The sequence below is a fragment of the Microcaecilia unicolor genome, chromosome 14 (genome assembly GCF_901765095.1).
Source record: "Microcaecilia unicolor chromosome 14, aMicUni1.1, whole genome shotgun sequence".
NCBI classification, from domain to species: Eukaryota; Metazoa; Chordata; class Amphibia; order Gymnophiona; family Siphonopidae; genus Microcaecilia; species Microcaecilia unicolor.
The window spans coordinates 47,749,408-47,770,662 of NC_044044.1; the positions used below are offsets into that span (position 1 = coordinate 47,749,408).

At 42.2% G+C, this 21,255-nt stretch overlaps 1 protein-coding gene across 2 annotated transcripts in view; it reads right to left on the reverse strand.

Moving 5' to 3' along the window:
* Positions 1-21,255, reverse strand: part of LOC115457637 (SLAM family member 8-like) — a 58,494-nt gene that overhangs the window by 13,029 nt on the left and 24,210 nt on the right. For both annotated transcript variants that reach the window (XM_030187149.1, XM_030187148.1), the window contains exons 2-3: positions 14,964-15,317; positions 929-1,219 (exon numbers count right to left, since the gene is read on the reverse strand). In XM_030187149.1, coding sequence (XP_030043009.1) covers positions 929-1,219; positions 14,964-15,317 — 645 coding nt within the window. The remainder of the gene's footprint in view (positions 1-928; positions 1,220-14,963; positions 15,318-21,255) is intronic.

Here is a 21,255-nt window from a genome sequence, read left to right on the forward strand (position 1 = left end):
AGTGGCAAAATATGATGGTGTATCATCCTCTTCCCAGCTTTCACTCAATCTCTCTTGCTCATATAACCCCCACCCCCCCCCCCCCCCCCCCCCCCCACACACACACACATCTTTCACTCAGTCTCTTTTCTCTCACCTGGCTTTGCAGAAGAAACAGCTGGATTCCTGCTTCCCCACCAGGACTTGGCTCTCTGCAAGTATGAGCACTGCGGTGCTGGAAGTTTGAGTTGGTCTCACAGTTTCAGGTCTCGCGAGACTTAAAAACATGAAACCAATCTGAACTTCCGGCACCTCATGGCTGAAGCTTGTAGAGAGCCGAATCAAGGTAGAGAAGCAGGAATCCCGCTGTAAGCACCACAAGATTTACCAAGCTTCCAAGGGCCAGAAAAAAGCACTTGGTGGGCCAGGTTCTGGCCTTGCGGGCCATAGGTAGGACAAGCCTGAGTTAGTACATGTCAGAGGCCTCTTCTGGACCACATCAACAATTATTGAATTGACTTGGTTGTTCTGTGTATCACGATTGGACCTTAAAGGTTTTAAAAACACTAAATGAAGGGCCTTGTGGAGATCTCCTGAGGCCAATCAGACACTGCTAGATATGGTGAACCTTTGGCCTTCTTTTGATTTAATCAACTGTGGAACTAGTCAATCTCCAAAACTGACCTTCAGTCTGTAGGATTGAGCAGTGCAACATGGTTGGACAATGTACTGTAGTCTATGTGAATCACTGCAACTAAGAAATCAGGAGGTTAATTCCCCAGGAGGAAGCCAGTGAAGAGTGGCCACATTCTCCAGATTGTGTATCTACAGCTCAGCTAAGATTGCAGGACAGCTAGAGTGTTCCGTATAGATTACCTGCATATATGGGATGCTTAAACCCCCCATTATTAATTAAAGAAACCAGAGGACCATAAATGCTGAGGCTTACCTTGCTCTGTACACTCACTGCTTAAATTATAGGAGGTGTTCTTCATATCAACAGGATTACTAACGACACAGAAGAGGGGTCTGTCCGTTGCGTTGCAGTTTAATGAAATGATCCGACTGTTTCTGTTTGGATTCTGCCAGTGCTGTTGCAGCTCCTCCACTCCTGCTGGTAAAGCTCCTGCTATCCAAGTAATATTAACATCAGCTTGGGGTGAGACCATGCATTCCAAGGTTATATTCCAGCTATCACGGCTCGTGGTTAATTTCCGTATTTCTGGAGTAGGGACAGGCTCTGCATGAGGACAAAATAGTTATAACAAATTCCAGTAATTCTTTCTGGGTCACAAGCTGTATAAGGCCATTTGTCCTCCTAAAAGCGTAAATGAACTCTTTAGCACACAGAGTGGTAAAATCTCACATCTCCTTTGGGTTGTCCAGTAAGTGGCCTATTCAAGCAGTACCTTGAATGCATTTCTAAAACAGAGAAACATGATGGCGGACGAACGGCCCATCCAGTCTGCCCTGTGTTTTATTTCAGATATTCACTGGATTCTAAAAAGAGCATGTTCCCTCTCCAGTGATGTGATGGGGATCATTCTCCACCCCTCCCATGGGAAAACCCATGTAAAAAAAGGCTTGGAAGGGTGACAGACACATATGAGGGATAATCTGTAACGTTTAACGAGTATTATAATCAAGAAAGTCAAAATGGTATTGGTGAATCATGGTAAATTGTTTACTGGATAGTACAGACCAGACTCTTTTGTGGATGTCAGAGGCTCCCTTAGACGTACAGACTGGTTCTTCAACTGTGCATATCACTATCAACCCCACCTTCGAGAAAAAAATGCCAAGTCCCAGAAAATGAATTTGACTTGCAAGCAGAACTTGCAGTTTCAAAGATCTATTTATTTAAAGGTTAACAAATAAAAGTGAAACAAAAAATATAAAAAGAAATCTTTGACTGGACTAAATTCATTTTTGGACTTGCTACTGGGTGCAAAAATCTCATAACAACATAAGAACAGAAGTGTTGCCATACTGGAACAGACCGAAGGTCCATCAAGCCCAGTTTCCTGTTTTCAACACTGGCCAATCCAGGTCACATGTACCTGGCAAGATCCCAGAACAGTAAAATAGATTTAATGCTGCTTATCCTAGAAATAAGCAGCTGATTCTCCCAAGTCCATCTTAATAATGGCTTATGGATTTTTCTTTTAGGAAATTATCCAAGCCTTCTTTAAATCCTAAGATAACTTCTTTTACCACATTCTCTGATGACAAATTCCAGAGTTTAATTACATGTTGAGTAAAGAAATATTTTCTCCGGTTTGCTTTACATTTACTACTTAGTAATTTCATTGCATGCCCCCTTTCCCTAGTCTTTTTTCTTAAATCCCCTGCTCACTGCCGACCTACCCATTCGAGCAATCACTGGATAACATTGGTACAACCTTTTGTTTGGCTCTCCCCCAATTTCCTATTATAATCGTAGTTCTACCCCCTTCCATCTCCGAATTGTATTATGATATCCCACATTCCTTTTATTCTACTATCTAGTCTGTAAGGTGCCTAGATGGCACGACTGTAGATAGCAAATATAAGCAAACTTCGATACTTGAATCATTTTTTTCCAAAGAGTAAACAACAGAATCACGTCTACACGTTACACTCCAACCAGTATTTTATAGACCACTATCATATCTCCCCTCACCTGTCTCTTCTCCAAGCTGAAAAACCTTCTCATCGGGAAGTCATCCCATCCCCTTTTATAATTTTCGTCACCCTTCTCCGCACCTTTTTGAATTCCGCTGTATATCTTTTTTGAGATGTGGTATTTTAGATCTAGTCCTTAGTGGAATGCAGGACTTAGTACAAGTGGTAACTGTATTGGGTCCGCTGGTGAAACAAAAAAAAAAAACAGAGTGGAAGACTCCAAAGGAGGTTCAAAGATAACCAAACGCAGAAGTCAATGGCTTTTTAAAACATATAAAAGTTTATTTTCCCAGAGATTTGATACAGGATGTGTTGACAATTCTAGGTATGTATGTGTTTGGTTATCTTGGAACCTCCTTTACAGTCTTCCACTCTTTTTTTTTTTCTTTTGATGGACTGTTCTGGAAGCACTGCTTTCCCCTGTTTTTGGATTTGGGGTTCGCTGGTGAAACAGTGATCATAATATGATCAAATCTGACTTAATAACTGGAGTGCAGTCACTAAGGAAATCTACTGTAGCAGTGTTTAATTTTCAAAAGGGTAGCTATGATAAAATGAAGAAAATGGTTAAAAACAAACTGAAAGGCTCAGCTGCAAAGGTTAGGACTTCAAATCAGGCATGGATGCTGTTTAAAAATACCATTTGGAAGCCCAGACCAGATGTATTCCACATATTGATAAAGGTGGAAAGAAGAGCAAAGACAGCCAGTATGGTTAAAGGGAGAAATGGAAAAGGCTATTAGAGCCAAAATAACAGCTTTCAGAATATGGGAAAAAAAATGATGAGTGCAGACAACACAAAACTATTCAAAGTTGTTCAAATACCTGCAGATTGTGAAAAATTGCACCCTCATCCTCCCTATCTCATCTGCCCGCAACCTTGGAGTCATCTTCGACTCCTCCCTCTCCTTCTCTGCGCATATCCAGCAGACAGCCAAGACCTGTCGCTTCTTTCTCTATAACATCAGCAAAATTCGCCCTTTCCTCTCTGAGCACACCACCCGAACTCTCATCCACTCTCTCATTACCTCTCGCCTTGACTACTGCAAGCTACTCCTCACTGGCCTCCCACTTAACCATCTATCCCCCCTTCAATCCGTTCAGAACTCTGCTGCCCGTCTTATCTTCCGCCTGGACCGATATGCCCATATCACCCCTCTCCTCAAGTCACTTCACTGGCTTCCCATCAGGTACCGCATACAGTTCAAGCTTCTCCTAGTAACCTACAAATGCACTCGATCTGCAGCCCCTCCTTACCTCTCTACCCTCATCTCCCCTTACGTCCCTACCCGAAACCTCCGCTCACTGGTCAAATCCCTACTCTCAGTACCCTTCTCCACCACCGCCAACTCCAGGCTCCGCCCTTTCTGCCTTGCCTCACCCTATGCTTGGAATAAACTCCCTGAGCCCATACGCCAAGCCCCCTCCCTGCCCATCTTCAAAACCTTACTCAAAGCCCACCTCTTCAATGTCACCTTCGGCACATAACCATTATACCTCCATTCAGGATATCTAGACTGCCCCAACTTGACATTTCGTCCGTTAGATTGTAAGCTCCTTTGAGCAGGGACTATCCTTCTTTGTTAAACTGTACAGCGCTGCGTAACCCTAGTAGCGCTTTAAAAATGTTAAGTAGTAGTAGTAAGACCTTAGGAAGTTGGAAGATGGTATCCAAATGGCAGGTGAGATTTAATGTGGACAAGTGCAAAGTGATGCACATTGGGAAGAATAATCCAAATCATAGTTATTTGATGCTAGTTTCCATCCTAGGAGTCAGCGCCCAAGAAAAAGATCTAGGTACCATCATGGACAATACATTGAAATCATCTGCCGAGTGTGTGTTGGTGGCCAGAAAATCAAACAGAATGATAGGAATTATTAGGAAAGGGATAGAAAATAAGACAAAGAATATTATAATGATTCTGTATCGCTCCGTGGTGCGACCACACCTTGACTATTGTTTTCAATTCTGGTCACCGTATCTCAAAAAAGATGTGGTGGAATTAGAAAAGGTTCAAAGAAGAGCAACCAAAATGATAAAGGGGATGGAACTCCTCTCGTATGAGGAAAGGCTAAAGAGGTTAGGGCTCTTCAGCTGGAAAAGAGACGGCTGAGAGGGGATATGATAGAGGTGTATAAAATACTCAGAACGGGTAAATATGAATTGCTTTTTACTCTTTGAAAAAGTACAAAGACTAGGGGACACTCAATGGAGTTGCATGGTACTATTTCTACAACGAATAGGAGAAAATATTTTTTCACTCAATGAATAGTTAAGCTCTGGAACTCATTACCAGAGGATGTGGTATCAGCGGATAGTGTATCTGGGTTTAAAAAAAAGGTTCGGACAAGTTGCTGGAGGAAAAGTCCATAGTCTGCTATTGAGATAGACATGGGGAAATTCACTGTTTGTTCCTGAGATAGGTAGCATGAATCTTGCTACTATCTGGGATTTTGTCAGGTACTTGTGACCTGAATTGGCCACTGTTGGAAAAAGGATACTGGACGAGATGAACCATTGGTCTAACTCAGTATGACTATTCTTATGTTCTTATATTACTCCAGTATGAACCCTGTCAACTATCGGTGACCCTTCCTCAGTCCTTTGTTTGGCCAATGCTGAACAAAAGTATTTGTTTAACAAAAATCCTTTTCCCTGGTTCCTCTTTCCACCTCTACCTTTCCTCCTTTCATAAAAACTGAAAAGGGTCTCGCCACCTCACCTTCCTTCTCTCTTCCCTTTCTTAATCTCTGTATATTACTAATTGTATCTGATATCCTGGAATGACTATGTCATAACAAAACTCTGTAAGCCACATTGAGCCTGAAATAGGTGGGAAAATGTGGGATACAAATGCAATAAATAAATAAATAAAAATCTTAGTATCTTTTCTTCCACTCTCACCTTCACCATCCTGACTACCTTCCTTGTTTCTTTCAGCTTTCCCAGATAGTCTGTCCAAACCCTTTGTTAATCTTTTTACCCTGAGTTTTTTTCAGCTACCTGTTTAGATAACTATATCAGTCTCTTTTTTTCCTCTTATTTACTTTCCTAACAATTACATTTTTTCCTTACTATTGCTTCTTTAGTTAAGTTCACTGGTCTCTTTCACAAAGATCTTCTTACCCTGCTGCTGGCTCTTTAAGACATGTACACCCTCCCTCATTTTAACAGTCAGTTTATGTATTTTAGTGAGTCCCACTCTTCCTTTGAGTTTACTTCAGACCACTTTGAAAACTGTGCTGTCCATGTGGCTGATAAGCAGGTTTCTTGCATTTTAAATGCTCCCACCTTCCCCCAACCAGCAAGTCTGAGTCTGCTCCTTGTTCAACAGATAAGCAGTTCCCCTGACATTAATCAGAAACAGAACAGGAACAGTTTCAGTTAGAATGATATTTTCCTCAGAACCACCATTGGTTCTTGTGGGTGTGAAGTGAAATGTCACAAAGAAAAGCCACAGAGGATTTAGTGTGTATGTGAAATGTCACAAAGAAAAGCCACAGGGGATGTAGTGTGTGTGTATCTGTTTGCCTATATCTCTTTCTTTTTGACTTTTTGTGCTTGTGACAATTGTGGCCAGTGGATAACAAAGAGAGAATTTTATGTACAATATAAGCATTAGCAGAACATACTGCACACCCTTCCCCACCCAAAATACACACTCGGGGCCTGATGCACTAAAATGTTTGCAGTCTAAAGCAAATGTTAACTTATGGACTATTGAACAACGGATCCCCCTTTGTGCATTGTGAATTGGTCACTGTTTGCAACTCAGCTGTCAAATACATTTGACAGCTCCCGATGCAGACCCGACCCCAACACCCCCGCCAAGGCACCCCAAGGAACAAATACCTGGACCACCAACCAAGGAGTCCCGAAGTAAGTGTATTAAGGTTAAGTGTACGTGAGGCTCAGGGCTGGTGTTAGACATTCAGGGGCCCATGGCAGAAACTATGGAGAGGGCCTGAAAGCTGGCCTTCTGCCTATGCCTCCTTCGGCTTGAGGCAGGCTTGGGGCCCCCTATGGTATGGGGCTCAGGGCAATTGCCCTGTTTGCCACCTCTTAACGATGGCCCTGGTGAGGCTTTTCGTATGTGGTTCTGACAGACAGAGAGAAATTCAAATGAATAGACTGGTAGATATCCTGCCAGGAACGATGCCAATATTGGGTCAGGTGCATTTCATAATGGGGAGCTTTGAGGAAGGTTTCCACCACTGCCCATATATTCAACATGCAGCAGAGTCTTTCCTGCAACCCAAAAATGGGCACCACATCAGAACAAGCTTAGATCCTGCAAGACATCTGTGTCACTGTCACGTTTACAAAGCTGGAACCTAGGTTAGTGAGCCCTTGGGCCACTTCTGAGGGGCAGCAGCGGCAGGCAAAACCACCTCACACCAGAAGCAAGGCAGAACAAACGTACCGGCAAATCCAGGCAAGGTCTCTTAGGCGGGCAGCAAGAATAGTCCAGTAACAACCCGGGTCTAGGCAGGCAGCAGGCAGAAGAAAAGTCCAATAACAATCCGGGTCTAGGCAGGCGGCAGGCAGAAGAATAGTCCAGTAGACAAGCAGAGTCAAAGCCAGAATCAGGAAATCAGACTAGGCAGAAGTGCAGCACAGCACCAACAAACCAGGGACCTTAGACGCAATGCAGAAATGTTCCAAGATGGCTGATAAGCCCAGAAGCAGTTGGAACTCAGCTGCTGCAATCACCAGGCAGCTACGGGTGCTGTGCAGGCTCAAACAGCCTGGAAGATCCGGACCGGACTGGGCTGAAATCTGGCTCGGGTGACGGTCCACAGCAGTCACTGGTTCTGGCCACCAGAGGGTGAGGTGAACACAGACGTAACAGTCACATCCTGATCCTTTTTTCACACTTCGAGAACAGTGACGCTCACACTGGTATCAAGAAGGTTAGATGTTCTTTTCTCCACGTTCTCAAGGTATTGTTAATAAAATCCAGCATTTGGACGAGACTTTCCTTAAGAGAACTAATAGCATTTTGCCATACAGGGACTCCTGAGGCAGGCCTGAACGGCCGAAACACGACTCGTGTCGAGTCCAGGTTTTTAAGAATAAACTCTTGCTGTGAACTTTTACTGAGTCCAGTAGAAGTTTGTCTGGCATCATCCATCTTGTCACCTTTGCTGTGTTCTTTTCTTGGGTTTTCCATTGCGGAGGTCCGCTTTCTTCTGTATTTGCTGTCCGACATCCTGATCCTTTGCAGCACCCATCCAGGGAAACAAAGAAAGAGAGCTAGGGTCCAACTTGGAAAGGGAGCAGAAGGGACTGAACCTGGCAGGGGTCAGTGGGGGAGGGAGATCAAGTTCAGGAAGGGGGTCAAACTAGTTGGGGAAGAGGTATTGCTGGGGGAGGGGGCTGAATCTGAGCAAGGACAAATCTGAGGGGAGAAGTCAGGCCTGGGGCACAAAGGAGCCTGGCCTTAAGGACAAGGGACTTCTCCACACAAACAAAATTACAAAAAAGACCGCACAATTTTAAAAAGAAAGAGAGCACAGAAATTTCAAAAAATTCTGTGTAGAATTTTAAACTTTGTGTGCAGAATGTGATCACAAAAGTGGAAGTAAGGATGAGGTTGGAAACTACAGGCCAGTTAGACTGACCTCTATGGTAAGTAAATTCATGGAAATGCTTTTAAAACAGAGAATAGTAAAGCTTTTGGAATCCAGTGGATTACAGGACCCAAGGCAACATGGTTTCACTAGAGGCAGGTCTTGTCAGTCAAATCCGATTAATTTTTTTATCTAGGTGACCAGACAGTTGGATTGAGAGAGAGCGCTAGATGTGGTGTATTTAGATTTCAGTAGAGGAGTGTGGTAGCCATGTTAGTCCACTCTTAAGGTTATCAATAGAAATCAAACAAAATAAAACATGGAAAAGAAAATAAGATGATACCTTTTTTATTGGACATAACTTAATACATTTCTTGATTAGCTTTCGAAGGTTGCCCTTCTTCCTCAGATCGGAAATAAGCAAATGTGCTAGCTGACAGTGTATATAAGTGAAAACATTCAAGCATTACTATGACAGTCTGACAGGGTGGGAGGATGGGGGTGGGTAGGAGGTATGCAGGTATCCACACCCATCCTGTTAGAATATCAATGATATGCTTTGATGTCCCCATGCATACCTCCGACTCACCCCCATCCTCCCACCCTGTCAGACTGTCATAGTAATGCTTGAATGTTTTCACTTATATACACTGTCAGCTAGCACATTTGCTTATTTCTGATCTGAGGAAGAAGGGCAACCTTTGAAAGCTAATCAAGAAATGTATTAAGTTATGTCCAATAAAAAAGGTATCATCTTATTTTCTTTTCCATGTTTTATTTTGTTTGATTTCTATTGATAACCTTTAGATTTCAGCAAAGCCTTTGACACAGTTCTGCATAGATGACTAATAAATAAACTGAATACCCTAAAGTGACTGACTGGGTTAGGAAGAGGTTGAGTGGAAGGTGACAGAGGGTAGTGGTAAATGGAGTTCACTCAGAGAATAAGGATGTTACCAGTGGTGTGCCACAGGGATTGGTTCTTTTTTCAGTTCTTTCCAAAATTTCATACATGATATTGCAGACAAGCTGCCCAGAAAGGTTTGTGCTTTTATGGATGATGCCAAAATCTACAACACACTGGGATTAACAGTGGTTTTCTCCAGGTCTATTTGGCTAATAAATGCTTATGAACTTTTTCTTCAAGAACTTAAAAAACCTCCTTTTAAATCTATGTTTGGTTTCTTAAACTTCATCCTCCAAACAAATTAGTTTTATGGAGTATCTTTTAATCCTAGAAAAGGTTCCACCACTCACAGTTCTATAAACCTCTATCATATCCCCTCTCCAAGCTGAAGAATCATAACCTCTTTAACCCCTCCTCACAGGGGAGTCGTTCTATCCCCTTTATCATTTTTCTCACTTTTCTCTGTATCTTCCATTCCGCTTTATCTTTTTTGACAGGAGGTGTGACCAGATCCCACAGGGAGAGTTTCCACTGCTATCTTTTAAAGGGGCAACATGGTTCGGTAAAAGCCACTTAGCCTAGAATGGGTGGCAGAGCTGGTGGTTGGGAGGCGGGGCTAGTGCTGGGCAGACTTATACGGTCTGTGCCAGAGCCGGTGGTGGGAGGCAGGGATAGTGCTGGGCAGACTTATATGGTCTGTGCCAGAGCTGGTGGTGGGAGGCGGGACTGGTAGTTGGGAGGCGGGGATAGTGCTGGGCAGACTTATACGGTCTGTGCCAGAGCCGGTGGTGGGAGGCGGGGCTGGTGGTTGAGAGGCGGAGATAGTGCTGGGCAGACTTATACGGTCTGTGCCAGAGCCGGTGGTGGGAGGCGGGGCTGGTGGTTGAGAGGCGGAGATAGTGCTGGGCAGACTTATATGGTCTGTGCCAGAGCTGGTGGTGGGAGGCGGGACTGGTAGTTGGGAGGCGGGGATAGTGCTGGGCAGACGTATAGGGTCTGTGCCAGAGCTGCTGGTGAGAGGCGGGGTTGGTGGTTGGGAGGCGGGGATAGGGCTGGCCAGACTTATACAGTCTGTGCACTGAAGAGGACAGTACAAATAAAAAAGTAGCACATATGAATTTATCTTCTTGGGCAGACTGGATGGACCGTGCAGGTCTTTTTCTGCTGTCATCTACTATGTTTACCTTACCCCTGTCCTCTAAAAACTTCTTTGCTGGTTCCTTGTGCAATATAAAGTCAGCACACTCATCTGCTCCATCCTGCTGATAGATTAATGTATAAAAGAGAAAAAAGGAGATTGTAACTATATCAACCACTGCACAAAAAACCTTGCCAGTCTATGCTCAGCTGGCGGAACTTAGCAATCTTTTAAACACCAACTCTCAATGGCTAAATTAGACCTGGAGATTCAATGCCAAGCCACGTCCACACATTGGCATTGTATATCTGACTCTCATTGGGCATGTCCTGGCCATGGGCAGTTAGGCAGGTCCCAGCCAATATTTGGCCTGGACCTGCATAAGGGAATATCAGATCCACCCCTTCTGTCCTAGCAATAGAGGTCCCCCCAAAAACGTGTCCATACCCTGTCCCAGGCACTCCCTCTAACAGAAGTAACTCCCCCAACATATCCTGACGCCATACATGGACTCCCCATCCGTGTGCCAGTAGGCCCCTCCACCGAGTCTACCTTAAGTTCCGTGGTGGCCCAGTGGTGATCAGGGCAGGAGCTTCCCCAGCTCACTTAAAGTGTTTTGAATATTGGGTCCTCAACTGTCCATTTGGTCTCTTCCGCATTTTATAAATTACAGTTTATTTGGCGCTGAAGAGTGTATCTGTCTGCAGATGGTTTTACATTCTCTGCAGCTTATGTGTCTAGATTCTTGCAAGCAATTTACCTTGCTCTGCTGGTATATGTTGTTCAGGCTCTGCAGCTGGTTCAAAATGCTGCTGCTCACTTCCTGACTCAATGCAGATCATGTCCATGTGTCCCAGCCATGGCTGTGCCTCCGTGTCCCGACTCACCTTTTCTTACTGTGGTCCGGCTCAGCAGCTTCTCCAGACTGTCTCCTGTAACGATTCCTGCATTGCAAATGAGAAGAAGCCCACAGGAATTGAATGGGCTTGCTCTCATTTGCTGCGCCAGAAATTGCTAATGCAGCTTAGTAAAAGAAGCCCCTGATCCTCCATTACCTCAGGTACAAACTAGGCAGTAAACAGTCCAGGGACAGGAAAGTACCTACTGTACCTTAAGGTAACTCGCCTTGAGCTACTGCTAAGAATGGTGTGATCTAAATCCAAAATCTAGCATCTATCATACAGTGAAGTAATACAAAACACTACAAATGTCACCCAGGACCTACAGAGCAATTCTACCAGAATATAATAGCACTAATTTACAGGAGTCGAGCAACTAGTCAAATACCTACCTAGGAGAGGCAGCACCATAAACACAGTTTTTCTTCACCCAACGCATAATTAAACTCTGGAATTCGTTTCCGGAGAACGTGGTGAAGGCGGTTAGCTTGGCAGAGTTTAAAAAGGGGTTAGACGGTTTCCTAAAGAACAAGTCCATAAACCACTACTAAATGGACTTGGTTTTTGGCAGCCACGTGGCCCTCACCAGCTGGCTCTGGATCTATCTCTGCTCATCCTCCTATTGGTCAAATCTGGAGCTGGAATGAGGTTTGGTGCATTATATTCATGCTTTTTTGCACTTTATGATACAGCAATGTGATAAATTATTTTGCATTTATATGGCTTATTTCATTCAAACAGCCACAATGAACAGATACCACGCAGCCACCGCCAGGGTTTATGCTTTGTAGTAGACTTCTGCCTGTGTGGTACGTTCAGAAGCAGAGAGAAGGGAGAGAAACTGCATTTATCTACTTAAATAAATCCCTTCAATCACTGTATATTCCTGCATCTGATGTCTGTGGATATTTGTCCCGTTAAGCAGGGCTGTACTGTATTGTATTGTACTGTAACATTTATAACCCGCGCTTTACCACTTGTTAGCAGGCTCAATGCGGCTTACATAATATAACAAATTTACAAGATAACACTAAATGGATAAAACAACTAAATATAGTATATAAAGAGGTGGACTAAAAAAGGATAAGGGAGTAAGGTGGTAGAGGTAGGGAACGGGAAGAGGGTGTAAGTTGGGTAATGTGTTGTGAATAAGAAAGAATGCATAATAATAATGGTTCGGAGAGGGATGAATTCAAAAAGGAGAAAGTATATTTAAGTTCTGCCAAGTATTACTATCAGGGCCGTGCCTAGGGTCTCTGGTGCCCCCCTGCAGACTATCAGTTGGCGCCCCCACCCCCTCCGTCTAGCAGAGCAGGAACAGAAGGGAGCAGGCAAGTAAGCTGGACCTCAGGAAAAAAATAGCACTGTATGTATCCCTCATTGATAAGTCTCTGACTCTAAAGTTTAGCAATTTCATTAAAGCAAAATGTATTTTCGTAACACTTCAAAGATTTCCAACTCAAAATAGGAATGCTAATTCAAAATGTGAGCAAAGTCCTCTTAGTTTCCAACGATTCTTTTTCTAATCTCCTTTGCACCAAAGGATATAATTCAGATCAAACATTTGTCTCTGATCAACTATCTCAGATCAAATATTTATTTCAGATTAAATATTAAGGTTTCCTTGCTTACAGTCACTTAAATCTACCTAGCCTTTATATAGCTTATAGGATTTAAACACTCTTAAACTGAAATTCACCCTTTTCTATTCTTCATAAACTTCAAGTAATCCTGAAATATTCAGATCCTTTTTCACTAGAGAAATCTCAAACTTCAATCTCCACCAACCTCTTTTCATTCATATTTTCTCATTTACCACATAATCTGGCAGTCTTTTATAATTTCAGTCAACACACACAGGAACTCACAGCTGCATGTCTCTCTTGGCCAAACCGACAGTCAGTTGCTGTCCAGTCTCACTCTGTTCCCTTCCCGGCAGATTTCTAACAAAAGCTGATCATCCAATCAGAGAGCTCTATTTGAATGCAGATTAACATACAGACACTGTAATGGGAATTTTTAGTGAAAAACACTAGATAAACCCTTCGTTTTTGGACCAAACTTCACACTTTTGATCAGAGCCATGCCCTAACATTAAGGCTGTAAACACTTCCATCATTTTTTTTATTCATAAATATGCAAATGAGAACCTCCCAAAAACGGACTAATTTGCATACGATTTAAACAAATCTGAGCATATGACAACCAAGTACAGACTCCCAGCACCTGAATTCTGCGATTAGATTTAATACAAATACTTTTAAAACTTATTTTTAGCACTTTTAAAATTTCAGGTTGTCTTTAATTTGAATGCGGTTCAAGCTCTGAAGCTCACCCTGAGTGAGGAATTAGCCCCAAACCACAGCATATATAGCAATTTGGTTGCATTCTTTAAAATAACTTGAAGAGCCTGCCTGCCTGCCTCAGTGAATACTGCTGTTGCTTTCACTTCCCGTTTGCCATGAAAAGGAGGAGGGCAGGGGCGATCGCAACTTCAGCTAAAAGATTTTGCAAGTGAGTGGAAGGCAGGGACCGCAGGGCAGCAGCGCCCCTCGAAGGCAGGCGCCCCCCTGCATTGCTTACCTGGCTTACCGCATTGGCACGGCCCTGATTACTATTATTATTAACATTTGTATAGCGCTACCAGACACACGCAGCGCTGAACACCTGACATAGAGAGACAGTCCCTGCTCAATAGAGCTTACAATCTAAAAATACAGACAGACAAGACAATTAAGGGCGAGGGAAGTACTGGGTGAGAAGGAACAAGGGGGGAGGCAATTGAGTAGTAGCTAGGAGCCAAAAGCAGTGGTGAAAAGGTGGGTTTTCAGCATAGATTTGAAAACAGGTAGAGATGGAGCTACCGAGCTAGACGTACAGGCTCAGGAAGTTTATTCCAGGCATAGGGTGGCGCGAGGAAAAAGGAACGAAGCCTGGAGTTAGCAGTGGAGGAGAAGGGGGACGACAAGAGAGATTTGTCCATTGAGCGGAGATCATGGGGAGGAATGTAGGGAGAGATGAGAGTGGAGAGGTAAGGGGGAGCTGCAGAATGGATACACTTAAAGGTCAGTAAGATAAGTTTGAATTGATCCACCATGGTATTTCCAACTCCAGCTACAAAATAAAAAAGAAACTTTATCATTTTACATCTCTCACTTTCTCTCTGTCATTTTACTAAAGGGTTGCCGTGTGGCAACGGGCTTGTTGCACAGCAACCCGGAACTACCGCCAGACCAATATAGCCACCAGTGGTAGTTCCACCTCCAGCATGCACCATTTCCAGCGCTGCTGAATTAAAAAAAAATTCAGTGCAAGGGGTTACCTGGCGGTAATCAGTGCCCAGTTACCACCAGGGTAGTACGGGAGCCCTTTTTGCCACCTCAATGGTGCTCCCCACCACATGGCCATTTTTTTTTTGGGGGGGGGGAGCTTTTTACCCACTGCAGTAAAAAGGGCCTTGGCGTGCTGGAAAAATAGCCCCCACCGCTACCGCAGAGCCATTTTTCCCGCAGCTTAGTAAAAGGAACCCTTAACACCTAATATGAACAGGAGCTGCCGTTGGGACGTAGAAAATGAGAGGAGTTAGAGTTGGAGTCGAAGGTTTGGTGTACCGACTCCACGGCCCTGCTGATAAAGAGGAAGAAGGAAAAAGTGGGACCACTTTCTTAGCTATGGAAGAAAGTCTCTTGACCAGACAGCTGGCTTGCTTTGCTTAGGTTCCAAGACTGCTTGGGATTATGGGTTGTGTTTCAGCGAGGAAGAAAATTCAGCTAAAAATTATAGTTTGGAATAATGCACTTACCATAAACAGTGAGGTGAAAATCTTGTTTTACTAAATATCCTGTTGTAAATGTTATATGAGCTTCAAAGGTCCCCGTGTCCCTCATCTCCAGTCCATCAACCCTCAGCGTTGTCTCATTGTACATCTGTAGTCGCTGGTGAAATCTGGTACTAAAATTGAATTCATTAAATATTCTGTTTTTGAATTGTCCAAGTGGTATTAGTGCTCCAGAACCAAAGCGCCATTCTATGTTAAGAATATGTTCTGGAGTCACATCCAGAGGGAGAAGGACAGATCCTCCCAGAATCCCATTCACCCAGCGAGGAGGAGGAGGAGGAGGAGGAGGAGGAAAATCCTGTGCTTGGATAATCACATCTGGAAGAAATGAAAGAAGCAGAACCTCAGAATTACATTAGCGGGTCAGTATCTTACTGAGTGGAACCAAGAAAAGGGGACAAGCCATCATGTTGGCCACATCACAGTAACCAGCTCTTTTCAACTTCAGCCCAGGCTCCTATTCTGTTAGAAAAGCTGGACCCACAGGATCCTGTCACTGCTTATTGTGACTGCTCAGTAGCTGGGTAAATTCTGAAAAATCTGGACTCTCTGCAGACTGTGATACCTTTTATTACACCTGCAGTGCAGCTGTAGGACATGAGCTCTCAAGACATGAGGCCTGGAAAATCCTTGAATCATCAGTGCCTTTAGATAATAGATTGGTTCAATAAAAGGGATTACAGCCTGCAGAGAATTCAACCAAGACAGGTGAGAAATTTGAGAAGTTAACACAATAAAGCTTCAATTTTCAAAAGCCCCTGAGTGGGTATAACTGAATAATTATCTTTTAGCCAAAGTTCAGCCACATCTAGATAGCTTTATTTGTGGATGAAAATTCTGTTGAGTTTAGCCAGACATGATTTAGGAAAGCCACTTGTGTGACCAGAGTTCTCCACATAAATTTAGTTGGTTAGTACTGAAAATATTCGCTGCTCTGCTAAACTGAACCCAACCCCTTATGGGGACACCTTCTGAGATGCCCCCTTTTTTAACCCTCTAAATCTGTGAACCCTGCAATTCTATGCACAGAGATTTATCCAGTCAGGGAGGGGATATTTTTAATCAGAAATGTTTAAGGATGGGAAATGCATCAGCCATCCAAAGGCCCATTTCCTGTTTATATTAATCCACACATTAGTTTTTCTGAGCTCTCCAGTACCGGAAAAGAAATACTAAAACCTTATTCCTCCACATCCCGAAGAAACACAAAACAGAGACTGCAGGATTTGATTAGAAGTGAACAAGCTTAAAGAAACAATGTCTTCATGCATGTTGTTAAATGAAATCAGCCTTCAAGTTAGAAAGAAGACAAACCATTCCATCTAATAAATATCTTTGAACCCCCCCACCCCCAAAGGAAGGGGTTTTCAGAAACAGAAGGAAAAGAAGAAATTCGTAGTCAAAGGGATTTTGAAAGCAGGGCAGCTCTCTGAGAGGCTGATGCTCAAAGGTTCAGTGGAGAATGTACCGTGAACTTAGTGCAAAAATTAGCCGTGACTGACTCAGCCACTGACAAGAAAGCTGACATTAAAAAAAGAAGAAAACAAAAAAAAAATATCACATGGCCAACCTGCCCCGGCCCCAATATTAAATAAAAAAAATATTCCTGGGTGGTCTAATGGCCCTCAGGCCCCCTCCCTCCCACCCACTCACACACAGAAGTCCCTGGTAATGTAGTGGTCTCCCCCCCCCCTAATAAAAACTCCCTGGTAGCCTAATGCTCCCCCCCCCCCCCGGAGGCCCTCCCTGCCTCTGTAACTGAGAGGCAGGAGTGTCATCTTCAAAATGGCGGCACCTCATCCCTGGGATGCACTGGGCGGGGCCTATCTACCATATAAGGGAGAAACTCTCTTTTATTTATTTATCAGATTTCTGTCCCATATTATTCAAACAATCTGTGGGTCACAAGAAAAACACAAACAGTTATTTAAAAAATAACAAAAAAATAAAAATAAAACAAGTGTATAATGCAATATTGGACCTCGCCGGAAGCGCCTGCCTACTGGCATTGGCGCAATCAGGTGCACCATTTAGCTTCTTGGGAGGCTAGAGATTCAAAATTATCACCTAAACGTAGGAAACAATTTCTTCAGATATGGATGCCTTATCTTCAAGTGCTCAGCCCAAGGGGTAGAAGCTTGCTTATTAATGCTCATTGAGGATGGTATGACATGGTTCTGATGCATTTACTTGTAACCACTCAGTTAGCAGTAAGAAGGTTCCCGAGACTATATACTAGGGGGGAGGAGGGGTTGGGGGGGTTGGAGGGGATGTGGGGGGGGGGGGGAAGGAACTTTATATGTTGTATAGTTTAACCGTGGTATGTATGATGTTATGAATATGTTACGTTGTTTACCTTTGTTATAACAATTAATAAAACTTAAATTAAAAAAAAAAAAAAAAAAAAAAAAAGACCTCAGTGATGTCACATGCAATAAATGCAATAACTTATTAACTCTATATGGAGTCACTTCTCTACCATTAGTCTACTAAAAACTAAACCCTTCCCATTTCCAGTTGCACATTTTTAATAAAATGCTTTAAAAAGAAAAAAAAAACTTAAAATATGAGCACCTGAATATAGTTTTTTTTTTTTAATTGACCAGTGGTAGAGAACTGATCCATAATGGAGGTAAGTTATTGTTTTTGTTCCTTCTGAGCTCTCTGAGGTATTTTTCTGCCTACCTTTAATTCTTGTTACTGTTTTGTTTAAATTAACATGTGCTAAAAAAAAATCTACCTGTCAAGGACATTAATAAATTTCCATTAATAATGCCAGCAAAAAAAAAAAAAAAAAAAAAAAAAAAAAAAAAAAAAAAAAAAAAAAAAAAAAAAAAAAAAACAATAAATCAGCCTGAGACAAGCACTAAAAGAGAGAAAGAAAATTATAAAATTTAAATCATCGCAACTGCCAAATAAAAATACACACAACTGGTTTAGCCAAACAGTGTAGTCAAGCTTTCTTTTTGAAAATAGACCTCTTGAAGCAATTTTTTTGGACTCAAGCTACTAAAAAAACATAAAGTACAAATATTTTATTGTGTCCACGTTTACAAGTGTATATTTTTCATATTTTTTTGAGTACCCTCAGATATATAACCCACTGTACTCAAAAAAATATGAAAAATATACACTTGTAAACGTGGACACAATAAAATATTTGTACTTTATGTTTTTTTAGTAGCTTGAGTCCAAAAAAATTCCTGAGAGATCATGGTTTTGAGCGGACACCAATTAAACTCTTGGCTATTTGAACAGGGGTGTGACATACATTTTCTGAAGAGTGTGCAATTTTCTCATTGATTTATCTTCATGGAGATAATACTTTGCATCATTATAGGAATCTTTTTTAATTTTTTTATTTAACAATTTCAAATTACATTTCCAAGAATACACTTGAATAGGAAAGTGTTATAACTTCACAATCTCTAAGAAAAAGAAAAATAATAAGTAGGTAATCATCATTAATAAGTGATAACACTTAAGTCCTCATTACTAGGATTCCAAGATTTAAATAGGAGAAAAAGGAAAAAAAACACCAAGAAAATAAGGCATACAGCAAAGCTATTTCAGAGCTATCCTCATTGAACTCCAATAGCATTTTTTGAAGCCACAAATGCTGACAATTGGCTCGGGCACTTTCTCATCTTTTTCTCTGTTGAATATTCATCTCTGAGAGGGTCTTTTACAAAGGCACGCTTGCGGTTTTAGTGCGCGCTGACTAGCATACGCTAAACACTAGTGCTCCTTTATAAGAAGTTAGTGTTGTCAAAGTAAGGTCTTTTCACAACTAATGTATGCATCCTTGGAATATTCATTCACTATTTCAGTTGCATTTCACTTATGTCTGCTAACAAGCTTTAGCTAAGAAAGGACCCCAACATCTCCTACTTGCTGACATGTGAAGGTGTAAACCCTTATTCATTAATCACCACCAAACAGCATTTTTATAATTTTCCCCAACAAACAGCCTACTTGTAACACTTACCCCTTTTTACACCCATCTGAAAATTAATCTGAGCACACACAGGTGATAGTAGCAATTGAAAGATGGAAGTCTAGAAATAGACATATTTGTCATTTCAAAGAACTGAACACTGACAGCTCTGTTAGACATTTTGAGCGATGAATGTCATAGGTGCAATCATAGTTTTGCAAACTCAACATATTTGTAATTATTTGGCAAGAATGTTCTCTTCATCCAGATAGTAGTTGCCACTGAGAGAGGAACAAAGCAAAACATCTTTCAAATGGTACAGGTTTTTCCTGCAGGCCTTCGGCACCTAACCTCTACCCAGGAAATCTAGACTACCCAACTTGACATTTCGTTCTTTAGATTGTAAGCTCATTTGAGCAGGGACCGTCCTTCTTTGTTTATTTTGTACAGCGCTGCATAACCCTAGTAGCGCTCTAGAAATGTTAAGTAGTAGTAGTAGTATTACATATAGCAGTGATTTAACCAGAGCTGAGATTGTGATGTCATAATGCCTCATTCCACCAATGCCTAAGAGCCAACCTCATCAGTGATGTCACAATGGCTCGACTGTCCTATACTTGGCCCACTTCCCCCCCTTAGTGTGAAGAGTTTCAGTCTCTGGTATCCAGAGCTGAGATTGTGATGTCATAATGCCTCATTCCACCAATGCCTAAGAGCCAACCTCATCAGTGATGTCACAATGGCTTGATTGTCCTATATTTGTCTCACTCTTATCTATTAGATTGTAAGCTCTTTGAGCAGGGACTGTCTCTCTTTGTTAAATTGTACAGTGCTGCGTAACCCTAGTAGTGCTCTAGAAATGTTAAGTAGTAGTAGTAGTAACACATATTTAAGGGAATTATAATTCACAATGCATTTGCATGGGAACTTTAAATAAAATGTTCCTCCTAGATGTAAAACGGCTGGTTTTAATAAAAGGAATTGCTTCCTCTTTCTTTGAGTATCCCTGGCAACATCAGGAAACAATAATACTTTATGTCCCCAAAATAATTTTGCTTTATGTCGGAAGAAAAGTCTAAATAACCACTGCTTGTCTGGTAGCAGAGCTACAACTGCAACCAAAGTTGCTGTCATTGTCTGCTCTGTAATTGATGTTTCAATAAAGTCTGTTATATTCAAGGATGGTTGTGGTTCTTGTGCAACTTTCTCTTTCTGTGGAATATAATAGGACTGAAGAAGTGGAAGAACATTAGATTCCGGTATTTCCAAAATCTCTTTCATATATCTTTTGAGCATATCTAGTGGACTAATCAAATTCACCATTGGAAAGTTCACAAATTTTAAACTGTGTCTGCGCATATAATTGTAGGATTCTTATTTATAATTATAAGATTTTTTAATAAGTACATTCATTTTTGTCATACGATTAAACCTGAATGGCGGGGAATCCCCTGCTGAGATGTCGGTGACCACTAGAAAAGGAGATCTCTTAGGTCCTCTGTTGACATGAACCCACCACCGCAGAATTGAGAAGCTTTATGCTGGAAAAAAAGCAAACTGTCCTTAGGGAAAGGCAAGGTCAAAACAGACTCATGTCAGGAGCTAAGGGACACCAAGGAATCAAGGCAAACAGAGTAGGAAGAAGAACACAAGGCAGACAGGAACTGAAACAGAGATCTGGGAGAAGAAGTGGTAACCAGGAACCATAACAAGAATGACAAAAGGACGACAGATGGTGGGGAACAAATGTCCTAATCACTCTGGGTTAATTAGAACACAGACAGCAGTAAACTGACTGGTAGGCAATCCCTCAGGCCTGTGATAGCATGTATGAGCCTGTAAGACAGCCTGTAAAGAAGACAGTCTGAAACAGCTTCACAACCAAAAACAATCTCTTTTATTCAGGATAACTTTAATTATATAAAACTATCTGGGAACTGGGGGGGAGTGGAGGAGTGGCCTAGTGGTTAGGGTGGTGGACTTTGGTCCTGGGGAACTGAGGAACTGAGTTGGATTCCCACTTCAGGCACAGGCAGCTCCTTGTGACTCTGGGCAAGTCACTTAACCCTCCGTTGCCCCATGTAAGCCGCATTGAGCCTGCCATGAGTGGGAAAGCGCGGGGTACAAATGTAACAAAAAAAAAAAAACTATCTGGAACCTTAGAGTTTGTCCTGTCTCCAAATGTCAGCCTTGAAAGAAGAGATCAACAAACTCAAGAAGGAATTAGCTACAATTAAAGAAGCATCCAGGATTACTCATTTCCCAGCTAATTTATCACCACCACTGCCTCAGAGAATGAAACATCAGAGGAATAGACGG